This window comes from Eumetopias jubatus, unplaced genomic scaffold (genome assembly GCF_037043125.1).
Source record: "Eumetopias jubatus isolate StellerSeaLion01/CBP00866 unplaced genomic scaffold, mEumJub1_p1.0 scaffold_8, whole genome shotgun sequence".
Classification (NCBI taxonomy): Eukaryota; Metazoa; Chordata; class Mammalia; order Carnivora; family Otariidae; genus Eumetopias; species Eumetopias jubatus.
Window position 1 is genome coordinate 130129146 of NW_028274814.1, and position 23536 is coordinate 130152681.

At 56.9% G+C, this 23536-nt stretch overlaps 1 protein-coding gene across 1 annotated transcript; it reads left to right on the forward strand.

Annotated features, from left to right (window-relative positions):
* Positions 1-273: 273 nt before the first annotated feature.
* MCM5 (minichromosome maintenance complex component 5) lies at positions 274-20590 on the forward strand. Its single transcript, XM_028088601.2, has 17 exons — positions 274-377; positions 545-719; positions 2356-2482; positions 2565-2693; positions 5677-5849; positions 7744-7899; positions 9907-10073; positions 10412-10583; positions 11572-11683; positions 13006-13149; positions 13513-13578; positions 13772-13948; positions 14564-14676; positions 15985-16113; positions 17106-17248; positions 19115-19242; positions 20203-20590. The coding sequence occupies exons 2-17, from the start codon at positions 553-555 to the stop codon at positions 20302-20304; spliced, it is 2205 nt and encodes a 734-aa protein (XP_027944402.1). The 5' UTR covers positions 274-377; positions 545-552; the 3' UTR covers positions 20305-20590.
* Positions 20591-23536: the final 2946 nt, after the last annotated feature.

A 23536-nucleotide genomic window follows, 5' to 3' on the forward strand; every position in this document is an offset into this window, starting at 1 on the left:
TACACGGGAAGCCCTCGCACGCACTCGCCGCCCGGACCGGAAGGCTTCCCCGCCGCCATCTTTGCGCCCGCCCCGCCGCCGCTTCCTCCCGGGGCAGAAGTTTCGCGCCAAATTGTCCGGCCTGCAAAATGGAGCCCGGAAGGAGGCCAGGGGCATGACGTCATGCGCCCCGCAGCCAATCCGCTCCGGTGGCCTGCCCGGGAGGCGGTGCTCGCGGGCGCAGAGCGGTCCAATCGCTGGCTGCGGGACCCCGGCGAGCCAATCGGGGCGCAGCGGCTGCGGCGTCCGAACGCGGCGTCTCGTTTTTCCCGCGAAACTCGGCGGCAGGGTGTGGACGTCCTTGTGTGCCTGGGTCCCGGGAGTGCGGGAACGGGGAGGTGAGACCGGCGGGTCTGGGGGTGGGTGGGGGTCGGGGAGTGTGCAGGCGTTCGCCCTTGAGGGCGCAGCCGGTGGGCAGGGTCTCTCTTCTGGGAGGGCCGGGGTCCCCCCGCCCCGCGTTGGGAGCGAGCCCCCGGCCTGCTCCAGCTGCTTGTCCCCGCGCCAGGCGCAGTCATGTCGGGCTTCGACGACCTCGGCATCTTCTACAGCGACAGCTTCGGGGGGGACACCGCGGCCGACGAGGGGCAGGCCCGCAAATCGCAGCTGCAGAGGCGCTTCAAGGAGTTCCTGCGCCAGTACCGAGTGGGCACCGACCGCACCGGCTTCACCTTCAAATACAGGTGCGGGCTGGGGCGGGCCCGGAGGGAAGGTGGGCATGCACACTCCCGGGTGAGGAGCAAACACACCCAGTGCGAACACGCGTCTGCACTCAGAGCCTTTTAGTGTCCTCGAGCTGGGATGGGGACGCGGGCCCAGAGAGGTGAAGGAGGCTGTCCTAGGTCTGAGGATTTGGGTCCCAGCCGAAGCGTCATCCCGGCCGCACCGGTGTGACATTTGGTTTTGTACATTTTATACCTGAAGTTAACTTTCGAGTGGCCACCTGTTGAGTGGGCCCCTAACAACCATCTAGAAGTTCTTGGGCCCTTTGGTTCTTTATCCAGGACTCGCTCTTCACGTCCTTCTTGTTTTCCTGTGTCCTGTCTCTATGATGTCTCCTAAACTCTCTGCGTGTGCCGAAAGTGAAGATGGTTGTCAGGATTTATTTCTATTTCACTTACACATTCGTTCCAGTCTTGCAACTTCTGTTGATCAGCACCTGCCGTGTGCCAGGCACTGTTCAGGTGCTGGGCTAACCACCGAACCTGCTCTTAGTCATGGTCTAACCTGTGGCATCATGCCGAATACTCATAGGCCCAGCCTCTATCGCTAGCACCTTAAAATGCAGAGAAAGGTGAATTTGTGGGTCCAGGCTTGGGCGTGGCCAATTACTAGCTGAGTGACTTCAAGTAACGGACTCTCTGTGTCATCAGTAAATGGACGGGAGCAGTTCTGCCTCCCATTTATTCATGTACCAGCTGGCATCGACCATGTGTGTGCCAGGCATTGTGTCTAGGCACTGAAGATACGGAGGTGAAGAGACTCCGTACTGCTCGCTCTTTAGAAGCTCATAGGTCAGTGAAGCTCCTAAGTCAGTGGGGGCAAGGCATAGAGGTGAAGAGATAAGTTACAAGGTGACAGTTGCCTCAAAGGAAGAACATAAAAGGGGAGTGAAGGAGGGCTTTCAGAGGAGCCCAGGTTGACCCTCGGCTGAGAGAAGAGTTTCAGGCGTGGAGGGCATTTCTGGTAGGAGCAGTTGCATGTCTGGGTGGAGAGTATGGCTGGCCTGTTAATAGCAAGGTGCTTTCTGGGCCAGGATGGCCGTTCCGTGTGGTCCTGGGACATAAGGTCGGAGGGGATGAGGTCAGATGAGTCTGAGGAGAGGGCTCTGCGTAGCATAGGTCAGTGGTCCCTAAGTGTGTTTTGGGACAATAGTCCCATGGGATGCTCTGTAAAAAGTCCATCTGGTGGTTGATAAGACAGACACACTGTTATGTGTGGTCTCCAAGTTTGAGGTTTGTGCTTTGTTGGTCTCTGAGAGAAACTAAAAGGCTCCAGGAGTCCTGCAGGGAAAGAACGGAGTCTCCCAAACTGACCGGTGCACACAGCCCTGTCTTTTAAGTGTTGAAATCTCCTTCAACCATCTTGTGGACTGTTTCCACAGAGCTGTTTTTGGAGGATGCCTCTATGGGCAGCAGGGAGCCTCCGTAGGGTTATGTCACAGAGCCATCTGGACCTCGATGTGTGTTTGGGAAGAGGAGTGGGGGTAGTGGTGGTGATGGTGCGGGCAAATATGGGGTGTAGGTGCACCTCAGCCAGTGTTGATTTCCTCTTCTTTGCACCCTGCCCTGCCCCCACCCTGCTACCTTCCCACACCAGGGATGAGCTCAAGCGCCATTACAATCTGGGGGAGTACTGGGTCGAAGTGGAGATGGAAGACCTGGCCAGCTTCGACGAGGACCTGGCTGACTACTTGTACAAGCAGCCGGCCGAGCACTTGCAGCTGGTGAGTGGGACCCCATCCCTGAATCCCCCAGGGCTGGGCACCTGTTCTGGTCACCAACAGTTGTCGCCTTCCTCTTCTCCAGCTAGAGGAAGCTGCCAAGGAGGTGGCTGATGAGGTGACCCGGCCCCGGCCCACGGGCGAGGAGGTGCTCCAGGACATTCAGGTCATGCTCAAGTCGGATGCCAGCCCATCCAGCATTCGTAGTCTCAAGGTGGGTCCACTTAGAGGCTGGTCGGAGGGTGACAGTGGCTGCTGCATGGTGTGTAGGAGCTTCAGACACGGGCAGACCTGAGTGCCAGCTGTGTGACCCTGAGCAGCTCACTCAGCCTCTCTGAGCCTGTTTCTTCCCTGGTAAAATTAACTCACTGGACAAGTGAGCTCCTCCTGTGGACAAGGCGTCAAGTCGGGTCATGGAGAAACAATGTTGAACTAAACAAGTTCCTGTTGGGGGACACCTGAGTAAACCAGCGAATGTCACCCGTGATGGTTGTAGACGATCGTAAGTGCAGTGGAGGAAATTGGGGTGAGGGGGTCGTCCTCTGCCTCTGGGAAAGACAGAGAAGGCTTCCTTGGTGGAGAACCACCTGAGCGGGCAGACAGCTGGGAGATCACGCTAGGGAGGGGGAGGATAGCTCTTGCAAAGCCTGAGGGGCGAGGAGGGCTTGGTATGTTCAAGGCCGTGTTGAAGGACAGCCAGCGTGGCTAAAGAGTGATCGGGAAGCAGGAGGGGTCGACAGAGCCAGCTGTCATCCAGGTGTGTGTTTGTTTGTTTGTTTATTTATTTATTTATTTTGAAGATCTTATTTATTTGACAGAGACAGGGAGAGAGGGAACACAAGCGGGGAGAGGGAGAAGCAGGCTTCCCACCGAGCAGGGAGCCCGATGCAGGACTTGATCCCAGGACGCTGGGATCATGACCTGAGCCGAAGGCAGACGCTTAACGACTGAGCCACCCAGGCGCCCCCAGGTGTATGTTTTCTTAAAGGTTTTATTTATTTGAGAGCCAGTGCAAGTGAGCCGATGCGTGGGGGGAGGAGCAAGGGGGAGAGACAAGCACACTAGATTCCCCACTCATCACAGAGCTCAGAGTGGGGACCGATCATGACCTGATCCTGAGCTGAAAGCAAGAGTCAGTCGTCCAGTTGACTGAGCCACCCAGGGGTGCCCCTGGTGTTGATTTGTTTTAATCGACAAATACTAAAGACTGCTACGCCCCAGGTGCTGGGCTAGACCCTGACTGTAAACGGATGGGACTTGCTTCTCACAGAGCTTTTGAGGGGAGAGCCAGGTAAGGGACATCGTGATGGCTTCAGGAGCCATGTATAGTCATGAAGAAAAGCGGAACGAGCTAAACATGACAATGGCCAAGGGAGGTAGATGGTGGTCAGAAGAGGCCTCCGATGAAGTGATGTTGGAGTGAGTCTGAGTGATGCGTCGTCAGCTGCATGACAGCCCGAGGGAAGAGCATTCCAGGCTCAGGGAGAAGCAGGTGCAAAGGCAATGAGGTAGGGACAGTGGCATGCTTCATGGAATAAGAAGAAGCCAGTGTGACCGGACCCCAGTGAGCGTGAGGGTTGGGGGAAGGGGGAAGAGGCTTGAGGGCCAGGGCCTCTCCAGCCATGGAAAGGAGCTTGGATTCTGTAGGAAGCACAGTAGGAAAGCAGCAGATGTTTAAGTAGAATGGGCCGATTCCATTTGCAAACAGTCCTTCTGGCTGCCACGTGGAGAATTGATAAAGTAGCAGGAGAGCAGTGAGCGGGAAGTGATGCTGGTCAGGACGTTAGTGGTTGTCGTGGGGCTCTTGTTAGAATCTAGGGAAGTGATGCACATGCCTTTGCTCGGCGCGCTCCACAATGGGGCCCTCGTGTCACCCATTTAGCTAATGGCACCTCCTCGTCATGTGTTGCACGCAGAGGGCATGCTCTGGTCTTTGCTTGTGTCCCTACATCCTGCAGCTCTTTTGGGGCCCCTGTCAGGCCGCCTTTGTTTTGCACGATGGCAGGTGGTTCCAGAAGCAGGGTGGTGGGCTCTGGAGCTTGTGAGTTTTATCTGTTTTTTTCCAGCACCAGGGAGGGGCTCCGTGATGATGTTTGGAATCGAGTTCAGTGTCACGCATTTGCCTCTTTGTGGAAGTGGCATTGGACCTGCTTTGGGGGGCCAGCTGTTTGGTCAGGGAGTCAAGCCTCAGCTCCCCCCAGGGACACGCTTCCTACTCTCAGACTTGTTGGAGGACGCAGTGAACGGCCTGTTTCAGCTGATGGGTTTCCTGTGATCTGGGAGGATCCCCCTCTAGAAGGGTCACTTGTTGGGATGGCTTGGAGGGGCTGAGGCAACCCCTGTCCTTTCCAGCTCGGGATTCTGGAGCGCCAGGATACCTGCAGCTTTGTAGCTTGTGTTCTAAAAAACCATGCTCTGCGGCGGCTCCAACAGTTCTGTGTCCCTGGGTCATGGCAGTCCCCATCTGCCCTTACGTGTCGCAGAGGGGCCAGCCTCCTTCCTTCTCCGCCCGCCATGTCCCAGGCTGCATGAACCCGTAGGCTGCCCGTCCCAGAGAAGCCACTGGGAACGGGAAGAAAGTGATGAAAGGAACTTTTCTTGTTTTTTGTTTTGTCTTAATGGAAAATTACACACGGAAATAGAATAGTGGAACGAATCTCACATACCTTCACCTGGGTTTAATGGTTAACATTTTGCTTTATTTGCTATTTCTTTTTTTTTTCGGTAAAGTACTGTTTTTCAATTTTTTAAGAGAGTGAGTATGCGCACCCACGAACGAGGGAAGGGGCGGAGGGAGAGGGAGAAAGCAGACTCTCCCCGTTGAGTGCAGAGCCTGGTGTGGGGCTCGATCCCAGGACTCCGAGATCATGACCAGAGCCAAAGTCAGACACTTAACCGACTGAGCCTCCCAGGCGAACTTGTTAAATTTTAGGTAAATTACAGAAGTGCCACTGTGTCCCTAAATACTTCAGCATGCACTAGAAAAAGATTTTCTAGAAGTGTGAGGTTTTTTTTTTTTTTTTAAATTAAGTAGGCTCCACGCACACTGTGGGGCTTGAACTCAAGACCCTGAGATCAAGAGTCACATGCTCTTCCGACTGAGCCAGCCAGGCACCCCAGAAAAAGAGTTTTTTATCGTAATCTCCATTGTCCCTGTCTCCCTTTAACCAACCATGCTCTTGATGGCTCTTTTGCAGTCGGATATGATGTCGCACCTGGTGAAGATCCCTGGCATCATCATCTCGGCGTCCGGGGTCCGCGCCAAGGCCACCCGCATCTCCATCCAGTGCCGGAGCTGCCGCAACACGCTCAGCAACATCGCCATGCGCCCGGGCCTGGAGGGCTACGCCCTGCCTAGGAAGTGCAACACGTGAGTGGGCCTTGCGGGGCCCAGCGGCTAGGGTGGGGGGGTGACATCTGGGGGGAGACGGGGGAAGGGGGAGGACCGGCCTGCAGCAGGGCACGTGTCCTGTGGGAGTGGCACAGGCCGGTGCGCTGGGGCTCAGGGCTGGTATCCTCCATTGGCGAGTTCTGTCCCCACCAGGACGCCCAGACAGTCTTTGTGGGGAACCCAGGGTTGGGAGGGAAAAGCAGTCCAGTGGAATGAGTCTGTCTGGAGGCTTGCTGGGGCGGCTGGCCCAGGAACATGGCACGCTTGCACATTTACACATTGCCGTGGACCACGTTTGCTCTGCAGAGGCGAAGAGTATGTGGCCTCTTGGCCCCTAAGACCAAAGGTTTGCTCTCTGGCCCCTTACAGGAAATGATCTCCACCCTTGATCTGAAGGGCCTGCCCCCTCTCTCACATTGCTCCTTGGCCTCTGCTGGTCCCCCTCAGCTTCCTGACCTAAATGTTGCAGTGCTCTGGGGCTTAGCTACGCTGCTTTCTTTCTGCACTCGCTCCCTGGGTGATCTCGGGCTTTAAAGATGGTCCACGTGCAGAGGACACTCACACATGTGTCTCCCCTGAACTCCAGGGTTGGATCCAGCTGCCGGCCGGCAGCCGGATGTCCCCATGTAGGTGTCCAGTGGACGTTGCAGATTTGAACCCACCCCACACAGACCTGACCTCCATCCCACCCCCAGATCTCCCCTTCCTCAGAACCTCCCCTGCACCCCAGTTGGAGGCACCATCTTTTCAGGTGCTCAGGCCCAAATCCTCGGTCTCAGAGTGTTTCTTCCTACTTGGATCCAGACAACTGAGAAGTCCTTTGGCTCTGCTCCTAAGATCGCACGTAGAGAATCAGGCTCTTTCTCACCACCTGGGCACGTCTGCCTTGCTCCATGCTGCTGTGCTCCCTCGCTTGGAGTGGTCGTCCTCAGTCTCGTCTCCACCCCGCAGCTGGTGGAAAGGACTCTTTGTCCTGCAGGTGACCCAGTCGTTCCCATGTCATCCAAAGCCAGGCGCTGTCCTGGCAGGCACGGCCCTCCGTGGTCCTCCTCGCGCTCTCTGGGCCCAGCCTCGCTGCCTCGCTCCTGTTCCTGGGATCACTGAGCACACTTCTGGCACAGGGCCTTTGAACGTGCTATTTCCTCTGCCCTCTGCCCTCCGCAGTCCTTGGTCTCCCTTCAGTCAGCTTTCTCTAACGTCATCTCCCAGAGGTTCCTCCATCTTACACTCGGTGCACGCATACCCGGTCACTCTTCCCCACCCACCCGACAGCATGGGGCACTGCTGTCGTTCTGTCACTCAGCCATTTGTCGGCTGGCTTTTTTCAGTCTCCCCGGCCCCTGACGAGAACGTGAGCCCCGTAAGAGCAGGGACTTCTGTTCCTGCTGGGTCCCTGGCCTGTAGAACAAGGTCTGGCACGGACTGAGTGCTTTGCAATAACACCGTTACGGTAGTTGAACCGTGACTCCCTTGCTTGGAGGTAAAGAGAGGCCTAGACCCTGAGAATGGTCTGTAGGTGCCCAGACCCTCACCACGAGATCCTGGGATTTGAGTGGGGGTTTCGTGAGGTCATTGGTGAGTTGGTCCCTCTCCCTGTGGGGCTACTGAGACCCTCATGGGGGTTGAGAGCGTGACTTGTCTGTGTCCCATAAATTAATGGAGGAGCCAGGCCTGCAGCAGACCTCTGCACTCCTGGTCTGGTTCGTGGTCCCCCGCAGAGCTGCCCTCTTCTTAAGGGTCTTGTCAGGCTTATCCCAGAGACCCTCGACTTGCTGCTGGCCGGGTCTTGGTGCCGACTCCTGGGATGGGCTCCCTGGGCTTCGGGTTCTCAGGGGAGCTCTGGTGACCCTTCCTCCTCCCCACCCCCGTACAGGGACCAAGCCGGGCGCCCCAAGTGCCCACTGGACCCATATTTTATCATGCCTGACAAGTGCAAGTGTGTGGACTTCCAGACCCTCAAGCTGCAGGAGCTGCCTGACGCAGTGCCTCATGGCGAGATGCCCAGACACATGCAGCTCTATTGTGACAGGTGAAGCGGGCAAGGGCTGGGGCTGGGGGTGGGCGTCCGCGGGGGCGGGTGGCGCTGGCCGAGGCCCGGTGAGCACGGTGGGAGCAGAGGATGGCTCGGTCGGGAGCACTTGTTCACTGGAACGCCGGTGCTTCCCATACGTTTCCGCTCGCTCTGTCTTCCCGAAATCGGCAAGGCACTTAGCCCCCGCTCGGCAGTTCCAGAGCCCCCCGGAACTCTGGGAGGCTGATGCCTTCGTGAGCTTGGAGCCCGGGCCCTGTCGTGAGAGTTCCTGCAGCTGCAGCTTGGAGAGCTTCTGCTTGCCTGATGCCCTGCCCTGCCCGTGCCTGGGGCTTTCTGATAACGTCGTTCCTTGGATTTTGCTGAACGGTTGGGAAAGAGGAGAGGTGCTCGGCTGGGGTCTGGTCCTCCCGTGGCCACCTGGGAGGAAGGCTTGGAGATGTGACCGGGGTGCCGCAGCTGGATGTGCTTGCAGGTGTTCCGTGCTGCGTGTTTTCCTGAGGAGTGGGTCCAGAGCTTTTGTTAGCTTTGTCGGTAACGGTGGAAGTGTGGAGGAGCCCGACGGTAGCGAGTTACGTGAGCTGGCGAAGGCTCAAGTTTCCTCAGCAGTAAAACGGACGTGATGACCGTCCTTAATCTCTAGTTAGGCTGCCGGGAGATGTTAATTGGAAAATGCACCTGTCTCGTACCGGTCCTTAATACAAATTAAGTACTTGGTGTTTGTTAGGTTGTTCTCTATGCAGTCTAATCCAGACGTAAGAGGTGGTGTATGGGAAGGGGCTCCTGGGAGGAGGCTCAGTCATTTAACTGCGTGACTCCTGATTTCGGCTCAGGTCATGATCTCAGGGTTGTGAGATCGAGCCCTGTGTCGGGCTCCGCACCAGGCATGGAGCCTGCTGAAGATACTCTCTTCCCGTCTCCAAAATAAAGAAGAAAAACAAAGTGGTGCATGGGAAGGGGCGCCCTAGGATCCTCTCAGGGCTGAAACCGTGACAGTGACGCTCCTTTGTGGGATGTGACTCTGGCATGTAAAGCACGTTTGGGTCTGTTTCCTTACTTGATCCCACAGTATGAGCAGGTCCGGTCACTCTATCGCTGCCCCCCTCCCCTTCCCTCAAGCTCAGAGAGGTGCGGTGACGACTTTTTTTTTTTTAAACATGGTTTGCATCTTTTTAATTTTTTTTATTTTTTAAAGATTTTATTTATTTGACAGAGAGAGACACAGTGAGAGAGGGAACACAAGCAGGGGGAGTGGGAGAGGGAGAAGCAGGCTCTCCGCGGAGCAGGGAGCCCCCAAGGCGGGGCTCGATCCCAGGACCCTGGGACCACGACCCGAGCTGAAGGCAGACGCTTAACGACTGAGCCACCCAGGTGCCCCGGTGCGGTGACTTCTTTGAGGTCACGCAGCTTCTAAATGGCAGAGTGCAGATGCGTGCCCCAGTGTGCCCTCCGCGCCACTCTGGTTCTCACTGGAGCGACTTGGAGACTCCTTGTTGCAGTGTCTTAGTTTTGAAAAGAGGACATGGACGTCCAGAGGCAGGATGTACCTGAGCTCGTGGAGCCCCGAAGAGGCAGAAGTGGTGGTGGTGGTGGTGGGGGGGGGCCCTTGCAGAGAGGCCAGGGGGCCTGAGGAGGAAGGCTTCCCCCGAGTTGGCCAAGGGGAGCCCCGTGGCGAGTCTGGCAGCAGATACGATGGGGATGGGGCTTCTGAAGGCTGGGGTGGGCTAGCACCAAGCCGAGAGGGGGGCCTGGGGCCCCAACCGGCAAAACAAAAGAGCTCTTGAGGGCAGGGAACGGTCAGGCCACCACCATGAGCAAGGGTGCTGAGCACCATCCCGTAGGCAGCTGAGCCACGCATGCTGGGAGGGCGGCCCTGAGGGATGGAGAGATCTGGAGTACCAAATGCTAAGGTGGACTGTGAGTGTGACAGCGTGGGCGAGAGGGTCAGGGATTCGCTGTCCCCCCCCAGGCTCTCACTTTGTTTCTCCCTCCTCCCTGTCTCCTCAGGTATCTGTGTGACAGGGTTGTCCCTGGGAACAGGGTCACCGTCATGGGCATCTACTCCATCAAGAAGTTTGGCCTGACTTCCAGCAGGGGCCGTGATAGGGTGGGTGTGGGCATCCGGAGCTCCTACATCCGTGTCCTGGGCATCCAGGTGGACACAGATGGCTCTGGTGAGTTGGCTTTGGGGTCCAGCTGTGCTATACCCTGGGCCAAGCCCTTGCTGTCTCTCTCCGGGATTATGGTCAGGCCCCCTGGCCTCCCTGTCCCCACCCTTCCCGGTGGTTCTCAAGGGCCTCGACGATCTGGCCCTCCAGCTCCTCCCACCCCCTTTCCCCTCCCGCCCTGGATGGCAAGCACAGGCCCACTCCTGCCGGGGAGGGCTGGGCTCTGTCTCCCCAGGCTTATGCCGGCTGGGCTCTGAGGCCCCGCCTTGCAGGGAGCCCTGACCCGGCTGGCCAGGGTCTGCCTCACACAGCACTCACGCGCCCTCCCTCCCTGGCCCGCCCAGGCCGCAGCTTTGCCGGGGCCGTGACCCCTCAGGAAGAGGAGGAGTTCCGGCGCCTGGCCGCCCTCCCCAATGTCTACGAGGTCATCTCCAAAAGCATCGCTCCATCCATCTTCGGGGGCACAGACATGAAGAAGGCCATCGCCTGCCTGCTGTTTGGGGGTTCCCGAAAGAGGTGGGGGTCCAGTCCCACCGGATCTGGGGATCTGGGGGTGGGGGGGGTGACTTGGCCCATAGGAGGATGGCTGCCAGTGGTCAGGACTTGAATGTTCTTCTCATTTTCCCGGGACCCTCAGCCTTGCCTGCTCCTTCCAGGCCCTTTCCCCTACTCCGAGGCTTGCTGTCAGCCGGCTGGTGGCTAATCCATGCTCTCCTACCCAGAGGGATCCCCTCACCTGAACTAGGGGTGGACTGGAGGAGGGGGGCCAGCAGCTGCAGTGGGCAGAGCTCTGGGCTTGGAGACTGGAGACCAGAGATGAAATCTCTGCCGCTTTTTCCTGTGTGACCTTGGGCAAGAGACACCACTTCTCTGGACCCAGGTTTCCATGGGAACAGGGCAGGTGAGAACCTAGCTCTCGCAGGACAGCCCATGTCGTCTTGGAAACTAGAAAGTAGTAGAGCTAGGAAGATAACGTTACCAGTAGCTACCACATACTGGGCCTCACTGTGCACCCGGCCTTCTTGCAAGCGCTTTCGTGCGTCTGACACCTAGCCAGCCCTCACAGTCACTGTCAGAGGAAGCTCTGACCAAGCCCACTTTGGGGGTGAGGAAGTTGGGGCATGGAGAGTGAAAGGGACTTGCTGAGAGGCACATCAGTGGGGCCAGGATCCTGTCCATCTGGTGCTGGTCACACTGTGCTGTGCACGGGCCGCTGGGGGTCCCCCCTTTCCTTTTCAGCCACGAGGGCTATCTGATCAGACCTTTAACGTGTGTGACCCGGCCCTGAGCGCCATGTCCTTGGCCGTCCCTGACCTGGAGGCAAGTTCTCTCCTCCACCGTTACCATGGGTGCGGCTCCGGACACAGCTGTGAACGAGGGTCCCAAGCCCGGAGCCCTCGCCTGCCTGCTGCACCGAGGCTCGTGGTGCGGGTTGTGGGGCCTATTGCCAGCCCTCCCCGTGACCAGCCCGAGTCCCAGCCTGGCCCACTTGCCTGTCCTCCAGGCTCCCCGACGGACTCACCCGCCGAGGAGACATCAACCTGCTGATGCTGGGGGACCCGGGCACGGCCAAGTCCCAGCTGCTGAAGTTTGTGGAGAAGTGCTCTCCCATAGGGGTGAGTGCCTGGGACATGCCACTCCGCTCAGCTGCCCCCTCAGGAGGGCAGGCTGCAGCCCAGGCCACCTGGTCCCTGGGCTTTCCGTGGTGGGCCGGCTCACCAGAGTCTCTCCCTCGTTCCTCTTGGCTGCGGGTCAGGATGGCAGAGAGAGGAGGAAGGGGACCAGCAGGTGTGGGGTGGTTTGGGGCGGTGCGTGGCCTGAGAGGCAGCATGGGCTTTGGGTCTCTGCCTGGCCAGTAGCTAGCTGGCTGCCGGCCTTGAGCAGGTTGCCTTATCTCCCTGAGGCTCCTGTTTATCCACCTGCTAAATCATGACGTTGGTCAGCACCCGAAGATCAAGGGCCAGGCACTGCCTGCAGCGCATTGCGTAGATTTGCTGGCCTAACGTTCCACTCACTGTGTGGTGGGTGCTGTGACCCCTTTAAATAAAGGAGGAAACTGGGGTACAGAATAGCTCACTCTTGCCCAAGGTCCCATAGCGAGTAAGTGCAAGCACAGGGATTTGACCCCGAGTGTGTGGTAGGTGGGGTTCTCTGTGCAGTGATCAGTGGGCCTGGGGGCTCAGAGTGGGGCGAAGATGACCCAGCAGGACAGGGCTGTGTGGGGGGAGGTGTGGTCTGGGCGATCAGAAGTGCCAGGCGTTCATGCCATAGCCGCGTGATAGAGACCCTAGAGACCCGCAGGTGCTACTATATGGGCCATGGGGGTGGTGTCCAGTTTTCCGGCAGCCCTGGTTAAAAAAACTAAAAGCAGGTGAAACTAATTTTAATATTTTATCTAGAGTGTTACTGTTTTAGCCTCTAGGTTGATATAAACACCACGGCACGCTTTACATTCTCTTTCTTTAAGCACTGTTGAAAGCGTGTGTATTTTACACTCTAAGCCCACCTCACACTGGACTTGCCAGGGTGCCAGCTTGTGGCACGCGCGTCTGTACAGAGACGACAAGGGGCTGGGGAGGGGGACGCTTCTCCTTAGGAGTCAGGAGTCCCCATCCCGGCCTTCAGGCCTCCTGGAAGTGTGGCATTCCTCTCCTCTGGGCCGCAGTTTGCTCATCTGAGAGCGGGCCCCTGAGCACTGCTTCATAGGGCTGTGGTGGGGCTCCGCTGACCGTGCACGTGGACGCCCACCTGGGGGAGAACCAGGCCAGACTGGTGCCTAGGGAGGCCTTCCCACCCGCAGGGAGGAGCACAGGTTCTATTCTGGGCTCGGCAGCCAGCTTTGATGCGTGACCTTGGGCAAGCCACATCAGTCTGGGCCCTTGACTCACTGGAGCTGGATGATGTCCTGATGCCCCCTCCCCCCCGCCCCGTCCCCCAGGTGTACACCTCTGGGAAAGGCAGCAGTGCGGCCGGCCTGACAGCCTCAGTGATGAGGGACCCTTCGTCCCGGAACTTCATCATGGAAGGCGGAGCCATGGTCCTGGCCGATGGGGGGGTCGTCTGCATTGACGAGTTTGACAAGGTGGGTGTGACGGTGAGGTGGTGGCCGAAAGGTGGGTGGCACCTTGTCATGGGGCCGGAGGTGTAGCCTCCTGGGCTGGGACAGCAGAAACTGCCTCTGATTTGGAGACTGGTGTTTGGTCCTGGGCCTGTCATTAGACTGAAGTAGTTGAACCTCTCTGAGCCTCAGTTTCCCTATCTGGAGAGAGGGGAGAGGAGAGCCAAGCCCACCTGGCTCGTTATCACCAGGGCAAGAGGCCACCTGATTCCTGCCGTGGGCCAGGCATAGAGTTGGGACTTGGGACTGGTCGCTGCTGTAGTTCTTCGGCTGCCCCGCTCTCCCACCCCCTCGCCCGGGCCTCACAGATGTTTCTGCCCCACACAGATGCGGGAAGATGACCGAGTGGCGATCCATGAGGCCATGGAGCAGCAGACCATCTCTATAGCCAAGGTGCGCGGCTGCCGTCTGGCCTGGCCCGGCCACGTGGAGGGTGCTGGCCCGGGGCCGCGATCGGGCCCGGTCTCTGCTGGCTGCAGCAGCCGGCCCGTGCGAGCGTATGCATGGGAGGGACTCGTGTATGCACGGGAGACACGCGTGCCTGGGTTCTCATCTCTCTTGTTTGCTCCGCTCTCTCTCCTCTCAGGCTGGGATCACCACCACTCTCAACTCCCGCTGCTCCGTCCTGGCTGCCGCCAACTCGGTGTTCGGTCGCTGGGATGAGACGAAGGGGGAGGACAACATCGACTTTATGCCCACCATCTTGTCCCGCTTTGACATGATCTTCATCGTCAAGGACGAGCACAATGAGGAGAGGGATGTGGTGCGTCTGGCGCTGGCTGGGGCCGCGGGAGCCAGGCCCACAGTTCTGGGGGAGGGTAAACAAGGGGCTTGGCGCAAAGTCCTGCCCATCAGACTTGCCTGTAAGCGGGCAGCCCGGGGCGGGGCAGGGCTGCGGCCTGCAGGGAACGCTGGACTAGGGGTCCAGAGTCCTGCCTCCTGCCGGGGCTGTGCTGCGCCGTTGGGTAAATCATTCTCTCCCTGGGGCTCAGCGCCTTGTATACGAAACAAGGGAGTTGACCTTTGCAAGTGATAGAACCCCAGCTCCGGTCAGAACGTCCCTGAAGGAACAGAATGGCTTATGTGATGGGCAAGCTTAGAGGTGTGAGGCCCACCTGGATCCAGGGCTCTGTTTCTGCCCCTCTGCTCTGCCTCCCTTGCTGGAGACCTGTTCGCAGGCAGCTGCTCTCCTTAGGGCGGCAGATAAGGCCCTGGCAGCGGTGGGATTTTGTCTAATCAGCTCAGAGCTCACAAGGAAAGAGGGGCGTCCTCCTTTCCATGAGTTCTCAGCTTCCCTCCCTGTCTGCACAACTTCTGCGTTGGGACCTATGCTCAGGAGGGCCTGCGGGCTGACCCAGTGTCTCCTCTGCCCCCCCAGATGCTGGCCAAACACGTCATCACTCTGCACGTGAGTGCACTGACCCAGACCCAGGCCGTGGAGGGTGAGGTTGACCTGGCCAAGCTGAAGAAGTTCATTGCCTACTGCCGTGCGTGAGTCCTGGACACGGGCCCTGCGGGAGTGGGGTGGCCCAGCTCTCCTGGGGGAGAGAACCCTGAAGCCTGGGCCTGCCTCTCACACAGGGTGCTTGAGATGGGGCCCTTCTTACGGTTTTGGCTCTGCTCCTTTCTGACCTCGCATAGGTTGCTCTGTGGCTCTTGGACTGTTTCCCCATTGCTAAAACAAGGGTGTTGGCAATAGACGGTCTTACGGACCCCCGGGACTCTCCCGTGCAGGGAGGCACTGCAGTGTGGACAGTGTGACTGTGGGCTCTGGGTAACGTCCGCCCCCACCGTGTGACCTGGGGCAAGTTGGGTGACCTCTGAGCCTCTGGTGTGGCCTGGGGTCTTCCCGAGTACTGCACAGATGATTGAGAGCTTGGCAGAGCCCTGCACCGAGGAAACATTCAGGAAATGACAGCTGCGACTTCTAGTGTGTGTGTGTGTGTGTGTGTGTGTGTGTGTGTGTGTGTGTGTGTGTGTGTGTGTGTGTGACTTCTAGTCTTATTTCGCTCGCAGATTGCCAGTGACAGCTGCGACTTCTAGTGTGTGTGTGTGTGTGTGTGTGTGTGTGTGTGTGTGTGACTTCTAGTCTTATTTCGCTCGCAGATTGCCAGTAACAGTAACCATGCGTATAGTCACCATTCCGTGCCAGGCATTCCTCTTGAGTGTTTCACGTGTAACTGAGCTTTCGCCCTGTCCCAAAGCCTTTGAGGGTGCTGTAGTGAGCCATTCTACAGTTGGGGCTGAGGCAGAGAAGTGGAGGGAAAGAAAGGTTAAGTGACTCGTCCAAGGTCCTAAGCGGGAGGGAGCAGAGCCAGGATTTGAACCCAGGGACCCGGCCCCAGAGGCCACGCTGTTGCCCCCGCGCCGAGAGCCTGCACGCGCCCTCAGCTGTCTCTTGGAGGTAGAAACTGAGGGCAGGGAATCTTTGGGGACCCCTCCAGTGGGAAGTGAGGTGCTGTATTCAGGTGGGTCCTGAACTCACTCCCTCCTCTGGGGTCCCGAGCACTGCACTGCCCAGCAGTCCTGGGTCCTTGTCCCGGTTCTGAATCCTTAGGGCCCCGTCTTCAGGGGCTTGGCCCCAGCTGTCTCGCCCCACCTTGATGCCACGTCCTGGGCGGCGTTGGGGAGTTGACTCCCTCCTTCTGGCCTCTGTCTTCTCATCCTCAGAATGAGGGTGGGATTAGGTGATCTCGGCATTCCCCTGAATGAGTGACTGTCACTTGGCTGGGGGACACGGTGGGTGCCCCCAGATTCCTTCCTGGCCTCGTATGACAGCTGCCCCCCACCGTCCTGCAGGAAGTGTGGCCCCCGGCTGTCGGCAGAGGCCGCAGAGAAACTGAAGAACCGGTATATCATCATGCGGAGCGGAGCCCGTCAGCATGAGCGGGACATCGACCGCCGGTCCAACATCCCCATCACCGTGCGGTGAGCAGGCGCGGGAGGGCCAGACCCAGGCGGGCTGGATGGGCCTTGGTTTACAAAGCAGGGTGTGCCTAGCAAGCCCTGGGCCAGGGTCCCTTGCTGACCACAGTCTAGGCCCGTAGTATGGGCTGTTGGTCAGGGCGGCTTTTGGGAGTATAGACAGTGGTCTCTCTGATTATACGTACTTCTTGGCTTGTTTTAAGGTTGAGAAAACCTGGAACCCTGTTTTGTGACTTTTGTTGTCTGGCTTCCCTCATTGCAGGGAAGCCTGAGGGTAGCTCATGGGAGTTACGAGACCTGGCTCCTAGACTCTGGCGTATTGTGTGACTGTAGGAAAGTTGCTTTCCTTCTCTGGACCTGTCTTCATAGTTCTTAATTTCTCTTCTTGTGCGTTTATACAGTAGAGTATAGTGATTAGGAGCTTGGACCTATCTGGGCTGCATCGTGCTGCCAGCACTGATGAGTTAGAAGTGAATTTGGCTGCATGTAATGGAAAACCCAAATAAAGTAGAGTAAGCAAATTGGAAGTTCATTTCTCTCTCATGTAAAAATGTTTGAGGGTGGGTGGTCCAGGACTGGTGTGATGGCTCCTCAGAGTCATTGGCAACTCGGGCTCGTCCTCATAGTCCAAGATGGCTGCTGGGACGTCAGCCTTCTCCTCTGTAGTCCAGGTGACAGGAGAGGAAGGAGAAGGAGGGCCTATCTTTTCAGGACATTTCCTGAAATCCCCACAAAACGTTTGAACTTAGAACTTCTCGGTCACACCTTAGTCACATGGACGCAGCTAGATGTAGGAGAGGCCGGGAAATGTGTTTAGCTGGGTGCCACGTGTTGGAGTCAAAATCGGTTCCATTACTGAGGAGGAAAGGGAGACGGGTCATGGGGACCGCAGGCAGTCTCCCCATGGCCTTCCTACGTTGGGCAGGCACCTCCCTGACAGTTGCGTGGGTCGGGGGCGGGGAGTGAGCTGAGGCCACCCCGTCACTCCCGTGCAGGCAGCTGGAGGCCATCGTGCGCATCGCCGAGGCCCTCAGCAAGATGAAGCTGCAGCCCTTCGCCACGGAGGCCGACGTGGAGGAGGCTCTGCGGCTCTTCCAGGTGTCTACGCTGGACGCTGCCTTGTCCGGCACTCTGTCAGGTGAGCACACGCGGGGGCAGGGGCCGAGGGTCCCGGGGGGCCGGGCGCCATCCCGGAGGCCTGGAGCGTTGGTTGATCCTGTGTGGTTGCCCACTGTCTCTGAGCTTCCTCTTGGTGGTCAGCCGCCCTTCCCCGTTCTGCCCCCAGCCATTTTCCTGCCAGATGAGAAGCAGCAGCTTCTCTTCCAGACCCTTGAACGCAACCGTCTGGACCCTGTTAATCGTTAAGGATTGTAATTTTGTCATTGTCTGAGAACGCTAGCACTCTGCTTGTGAGCTCATAACGATTTTGAGCGCTTCCAAAGCTCTTTCCCTCATTCGACTTCCAGCTGCCTTCCAGAAGCCAGCTGGGCACTTAGAAATAAGACAGACACTCAGAGGCCTTCTCGTGGTGCCAGGATGGCCGTTTGCTTAGCTAGAATGCAGATCTCTCAACCCGTAGGCCGGTGTCGGTCAAACTGCTGTCAGTCCCACTGCCTGCTTCAGGCTCAGCCTTCCAACAGATTTTTCTGGAGCACTGACTGTGTGCCAGGCTCTCCTGAGATAGATCCATTCCTTCACCCAGTGGGGTGTGGTATTTGCCAGATGCCGTTCCAGGTGTTGGGGTTTAAGAGGGAATAGATCTCCAAGTCCCTGCCTTGTGGGTCTCTCATTCTAAGGTGGGGGGAGAGAGAGCAAAGGCAGATTGATCAGGTTCAGGCAGTCAAAAGTCCGGGGGGGAGGGATTCTGGTAGGCCAGGTGTGTTGGAGGAGGATTGGATGCCTCCCCATCAGGGGGTTGGTCAGGACGGCCTCACTGTGGAGGTGACATAGAGGCAGTGGTGTGAAATGAGGACGTAAGGCTCTGTGTGTGTGTGTGTTGCGGGGGGGGATGTAGAGAACCCTCTAAGTAGAGGGAAGGCTCAGTGCCATGCCTCCAAGGAGGGGGCAGTCTTGGCAGGTTCAAGGGCCGGTGTGGCTGGTACCTTGGGTGGTGAGAGGGATCACTCCCACCCTCCCCTTGGCGAAGACTGTTTCTGCCCAGGAGGAGATTTCTGTCCTTTGAGACATTTGCTAACGGAGAGCTCTCTGGGATGCTGATGCATGGAGGTCGGGTGTGATTTGGGACAGTGGAATTTGAGTTGGGCCTTGTAGGCTGTGTAGGAGGTTGCCTTGCAGACCCCTTTCAACCTGGAGCCTTGAAGTCCATCCCAGTGGCTTCGCTGACTATGCCCCACCCTCTCCTTAGCTGAAACCCCAAGGCATCTGTCTGTAGGCCTTGGTCAGCAGGAGAGACTCACCCTGCATCAGTAGTTGGGAGTCAGGAGCCTCCTGCTGGCCCGGGCTCCCTGGGGTGCCTTGCCTCCCTCGTGTGTCACGGGGGGCTTCAGTTGTCTGAGATCTGTTTCTCCTGGAACTTTGTCCCTGCTGCCTGACCGGCCGGAGACCTGTGTTACCAGTGTTCCCACAAGTCAGCTCCTGTCCCTCCTCAGAGCCCTCTACTGGCTGCTCCCCCAGAATCAAAGCAAAACCCGTGCCATGGCCTAGGGGTCCCCAGGACCTGACCCTTGGTCTGGCCACGTCCCCATCCCCTGGACTGGGTTTTTAACGAAGTCAGGTTTCTCCCTCCCCGCACGCGCCATTCCTTCTGCCTAGAGCGTCCTTCCGCACAGGTGTGCCTCATCCCCTGGCTTCAGGGCTCTGCTGAGCCATGTGCTCAGGCCTGCGCTGTCCCCCACATGTTGTTCCCCCTTTTTTTTTTCAAGTTTTTCTTCTGAGTCCTCTTTCTTGGCTCAGGGGCCTTGTCTCTCCAGGTCTCTGCCCCACCACAGGCAGACTGAGATCCGTGGCACCCCGTTCCCACCCAGCTGTCTCTCTCTGCCCACAGGGGTGGAGGGCTTTACCAGCCAGGAGGACCAGGAGCTGCTGAGCCGCATCGAGAAGCAGCTTAAGCGCCGCTTTGCCATCGGCTCCCAGGTGTCCGAGCACAGCATCATCCAGGACTTCACCAAGCAGGTAGGCCTTCCCTGGGGCCTGGAAGCGGGGCCGGGGCAGGGGGGGGGTCTCCTGCTCACTCCCGTAGCCTGCTTCCCACCTACCCAGCAGCCGTGTCCTGTGGCTCAACAGACAAGCCTGGGATGGGGACAGGGCAGCTGTTTCTTGTCCTGGACCTGTTCCTGTCATTCATGCCCTAGGGACTGCTTCAGTCTGGGGAGGGGGCAGTTATCTGTGCCATTAGGGGAGAGGACAGGGTGCTGGCGTTCTGGTAGAACCACAGACAGTCTCCCCCAGCCCTTCCCATCGATCCCTTCCCCCCACTGCCTGGCTTTTATGGGGCTGGGGGCAGGGGCAGAGCCAGGAGGGTGAGCCGTCCAGCTCATGGAGGACAATGCTCTTGACCCCAGAGAGAGAGGAGTGGGGCTTTCTAGATGCTGTGGAGAACTTGTGGTCTTTAAAACCACAGGAACAGTCCACCAGTTTCTGGTTTCAGCTCTTCTTCATGTACGTCATCTTGCCTCAATCTTAAGAGCACTTTCGGGCAGTAGGTGGGACCACGCCCATTCTGTGGGCGAGCGGACTGAGGCTTAGAGGAGTTTAGGGTGTCAGCAGCTTGGGTTCTGGAGTCAGGTGGACTCCGTTGAAGTCCCAGCTCTGCCACTTAATTGCTGTGTGACTTTGAGCAAGTGACTTCGCTTCTCTGGGCCTCAGCTCCTCCCCTGTAACACCGGAGTAATCACCGGACTAGCTGCACAGGGAGGGAGTGAGTTGATGTACAGAAGAGTGCCTGGCATGTTGAAGGTGCTAAGGATGTGGGAGCTCTTAGGAGGGACGGAGACGGGTGTGAAGGCCTTTTCTAAACCAGAATAGAATGTTCTCTGGGAGCAGGGAGGATAGGAGAGCCCAGACGGTGAGCCAGCAGGGTATTCTGGGGCCCCCTCGGGAGGCACGCTCCCGCATCTGGCCTTGTGTCCGTAGAAATACCCGGAGCACGCCATCCACAAGGTCTTGCAGCTCATGCTACGACGGGGCGAGATCCAGCATCGCATGCAGCGCAAGGTCCTCTACCGCCTCAAGTGAGCCCCCGCGGCCCCATGGACTTGCCCAGGCCTCCTGCGCGTCGCCCCTCCCGCCCCCTGGAGCCTCCCCCCGGCCCCGGGGACGTCGCTGTCCTCTGCCTCGCCACTGGCATCTTGAAATGCTCCCTGTGCTCCCCCCTTTTCCCCCCCAGTGCCGGGGGCCCCAGCTGCCCCCAAGGAAGGAACTTTCTGCCTGCCTTGCTGCCTCTGGGCATCTGCTTATGGTGCAGGGCCAGGAGATGTGCTTTGGAAGATTGTGGAACTAATAAAGCCGTGATGTGTGTGCACGCTGTGGGCTCTGCTCTGGGGAGCCTGTGGCTGCCCCCATCTTGCCATCCCTGCAGAGCAGGTGTGGGCGAAGGACCGGCCTTGCAGCCGGCCCGAACGGGCTTTCTGACCTGCGTCTGCCACTCGGGCTCTTGGGTGAGGCCTTTACGTTCCGGGCTCCGCGTTCTTGAACTGGTCCGTGGGGCCGGTGCAGCCAGTTTCTGGCCTCTGGCAGTGGCGACATTGCCAGTGGACCCCAGCCCGTGTGCAAATGCCTCGGAGAGTGCGGAGGGTTGGCGGCCCCCCCGCTGTGCCTCAGCAACCTGTGGGGGGGGGGGGGCGTGGGTTTGCCTCCGACTGGCTGAGTCACCAGACCTTCCTGTGCCTCAGTTTCCTGATCTGTGAAGGGATGCCACCCCTGCTTTGCAGGGTTGTGTTTAGGGTAAGTGGCAGCAAAGTGCCCAGGAAGTGACGGGGCAGTGTGGTGAGACTCCAGTGGCCTTTGGGATTTGGGGACATGCATTCCCCCTAGGCCTTAGAGCGAAGTCACTAAGAGTGAATGTTCTGGGATTCTGTGGACCCGTTTTCTTCCGGTTGGGCCACCCACAGCTCTGTGGCCTTGGCTCTGGCTCTAGACTTCTCTGGGCCTGAGGATAATGCCTTAATTTGTTTCGCCATTTCCTTTTTTTTTTGGTCTTGCTAACATCGGTCACCACAGATGTTTTTTTTCTCTTTTGATGGGAACTTTTAAATTTCTCTTAGCAACTTTTCCAACGTTCAGTACAGTATTATGAACCAAAGTCACCATGTGGGGCATTTCATCCCCACGGCTGACGTATTTTATAGCAAGTGTGCACCTTTTGACCCCCTTCACCCATTTTGCCCACTCCCCATCCCCACCTCTGGCAACCACCCGTGTGTTGTTTGTGTCTGTTGAGGGGTTTTTCTTTCTCTTTTTTTTTAAAGATTCCATATGTAAGTGAGATCATACGATATTTTTCTTTCTCTGACGTATTTCTTTTTTTTAAAGATTTTTTTATTCATTTGAGAGAATGAGCAAGAGCACAAACAGCGGGGGAAGGTCAGGAAGAGAGAGAAGCAGGCTCCCCACTGAGCAGGGAGGCTGACTTGGGACTCGATCCCAGGACCCCCAGGACCCTGGGATCACGACCTGAGCCGGAGGCCTGGCTGACCGACTGACGTCCTCTCACGCATTTCAGTTTGCAGGGTGTCCTCCACAGTTTTATCCAAGTTGTAAATGGCGGGATTTCCTTTTCTATAACTGGATTGTGTGTGTGTGTGTGTGTGTGTGTGTGTGTGTGTGTGTGTGTGTTCCTCAGTTTATCCATTTATCAGTCAGGGATGCTTAGGTGGATTCCATGTCTTGGCTGTTACAAATGTTGCAGTGAATTTGTTACTGCCTTGTTTCTTTTCAAATTAGTGTTTTCATTTTCTGTGCGGAAATACCATGATACCTAGAAGTGGGGTTGCCGGATCACATGATAGTTGTATTTTTAGTTATGCGAGGCCCCTCCATCTGTTTTCCACAGCGGCTGCACCAGCTTACACTCCCACCAACACTGCATGGGGCTCCCTTTTCCCCTGTCCCCACTGACACCTGTTCTTGTCTTTTTGATACTAGGCGTTCTGATGGGTGGTAGCTCATGATAGTTTTGATTTGCGTTTCCCTGGTGGTGAGTGGTGGTGAGCATCTTCTTATGGGTCTGTCGGCTGACTATAGGCCTCTGGAGAAATGTCTCTTCTGATCCTCTGCTCATATTTTAATTGTATTGTTGTCTTGCGGCTCAGTTACATGAGTTCATTTATTTTGGATATTAGCCCCTTGTTAGTATGTGGTTTTGCGAATACTTTGTTCCCTTCCGTGGACTGGCTTTCATGTTGTTGATGCTTTCCTTCTCTGTGCAGAAGCTTTTTATTTTGAGGTCGTCCCTTCACTTGTTTGTTTTCCTTTTTTGCCTTTGGTGTCAGATTCAAAAAGCCATTGCCCAGACCTATGTCAAGGAACTTTCCCTTTCCCCGTTTTCTTCTAGGAGTTTTATGGTTTCAGGTCTTACGTTCATCTCTAATCCGTTTTGAGTTTTTGTGTACGATAGGTAGTGGTCCAGTGTTCATCTCTAATCCGTTTTGAGTTTTTGTGTACGATAGGTAGTGGTCCAGTTTCTCTTTTCTTCATGTGGCTCTCCAGCTTTTCAGCACCACTTACTGAAGAGACTGTCCTGTCTCCAGTGTATATTTTCATGTCCCGGGTTGTAAATTAATCGATTGCATGTGCATGGGTTTATTCTGGGCTCTGTCCCGTTGATCTGTGGGCTACTGAGTTTATTATCATTAGTAAGCTGGAAGTCGTGGCATTCAGCACCATAGCTCACGAGGTTCAAGTGGTAGAAAGCACTAGTAACATATTGGAGAAAATCCATAGTATTAGTTTTTTGTTATGGTTTTGCCTAATACTTTTTTTTAAGGATTTTTAATTTTTATTTATTAGAGAGCAGAGCAAGTGAGAACGAGTGGGGGGAGGGGCAAAGGGAGAGGGAGAAGCAGGCCCCTCCCTGAGCAGGGAGCCCGACAACACAGGGCTCGATCCCAGGACCCTGGGACCATGACCCAAGCCAAAGGCAGAGGCTTAACTGACTGAGCCACCCAGGTGTCCCTGTTTTGCCTAATATGATATACCAATATGAGGATAGAATTCATAAAATTAAAGGAAAGTCAGTGAAATAAAATAATCCATATTTAAGGTGCATTTAGAAATACAGAACCTCAAACAAAACATGAGCATCCCGGCAAATGTATTAAACATTTTATTCTAATAAATTATGAGCAAAGTGTTTATAAATAACCACCATGTAAAAATGAAGCCATCTACGACCTCGGTGTGAGATTGTGCGATCTTCCTCCAAATGCAGGCAGGAAACCCGGATGCCCGAGTACGGTCACTGTTGTCA

Bases quoted from the DNA above. Each gene is read 5' to 3' on its own strand.
- MCM5 (XM_028088601.2), top strand. From the start codon at position 553: ATGTCGGGCTTCGACGACCTCGGCATCTTCTACAGCGACAGCTTCGGG. The intron at 720-2,355 runs GTGCGGGCTGGG...TTCCCACACCAG, and splicing joins GGCTTCACCTTCAAATACAG to GGATGAGCTCAAGCGCCATT. The intron at 19,243-20,202 runs GTAGGCCTTCCC...TTGTGTCCGTAG, and splicing joins TCCAGGACTTCACCAAGCAG to AAATACCCGGAGCACGCCAT.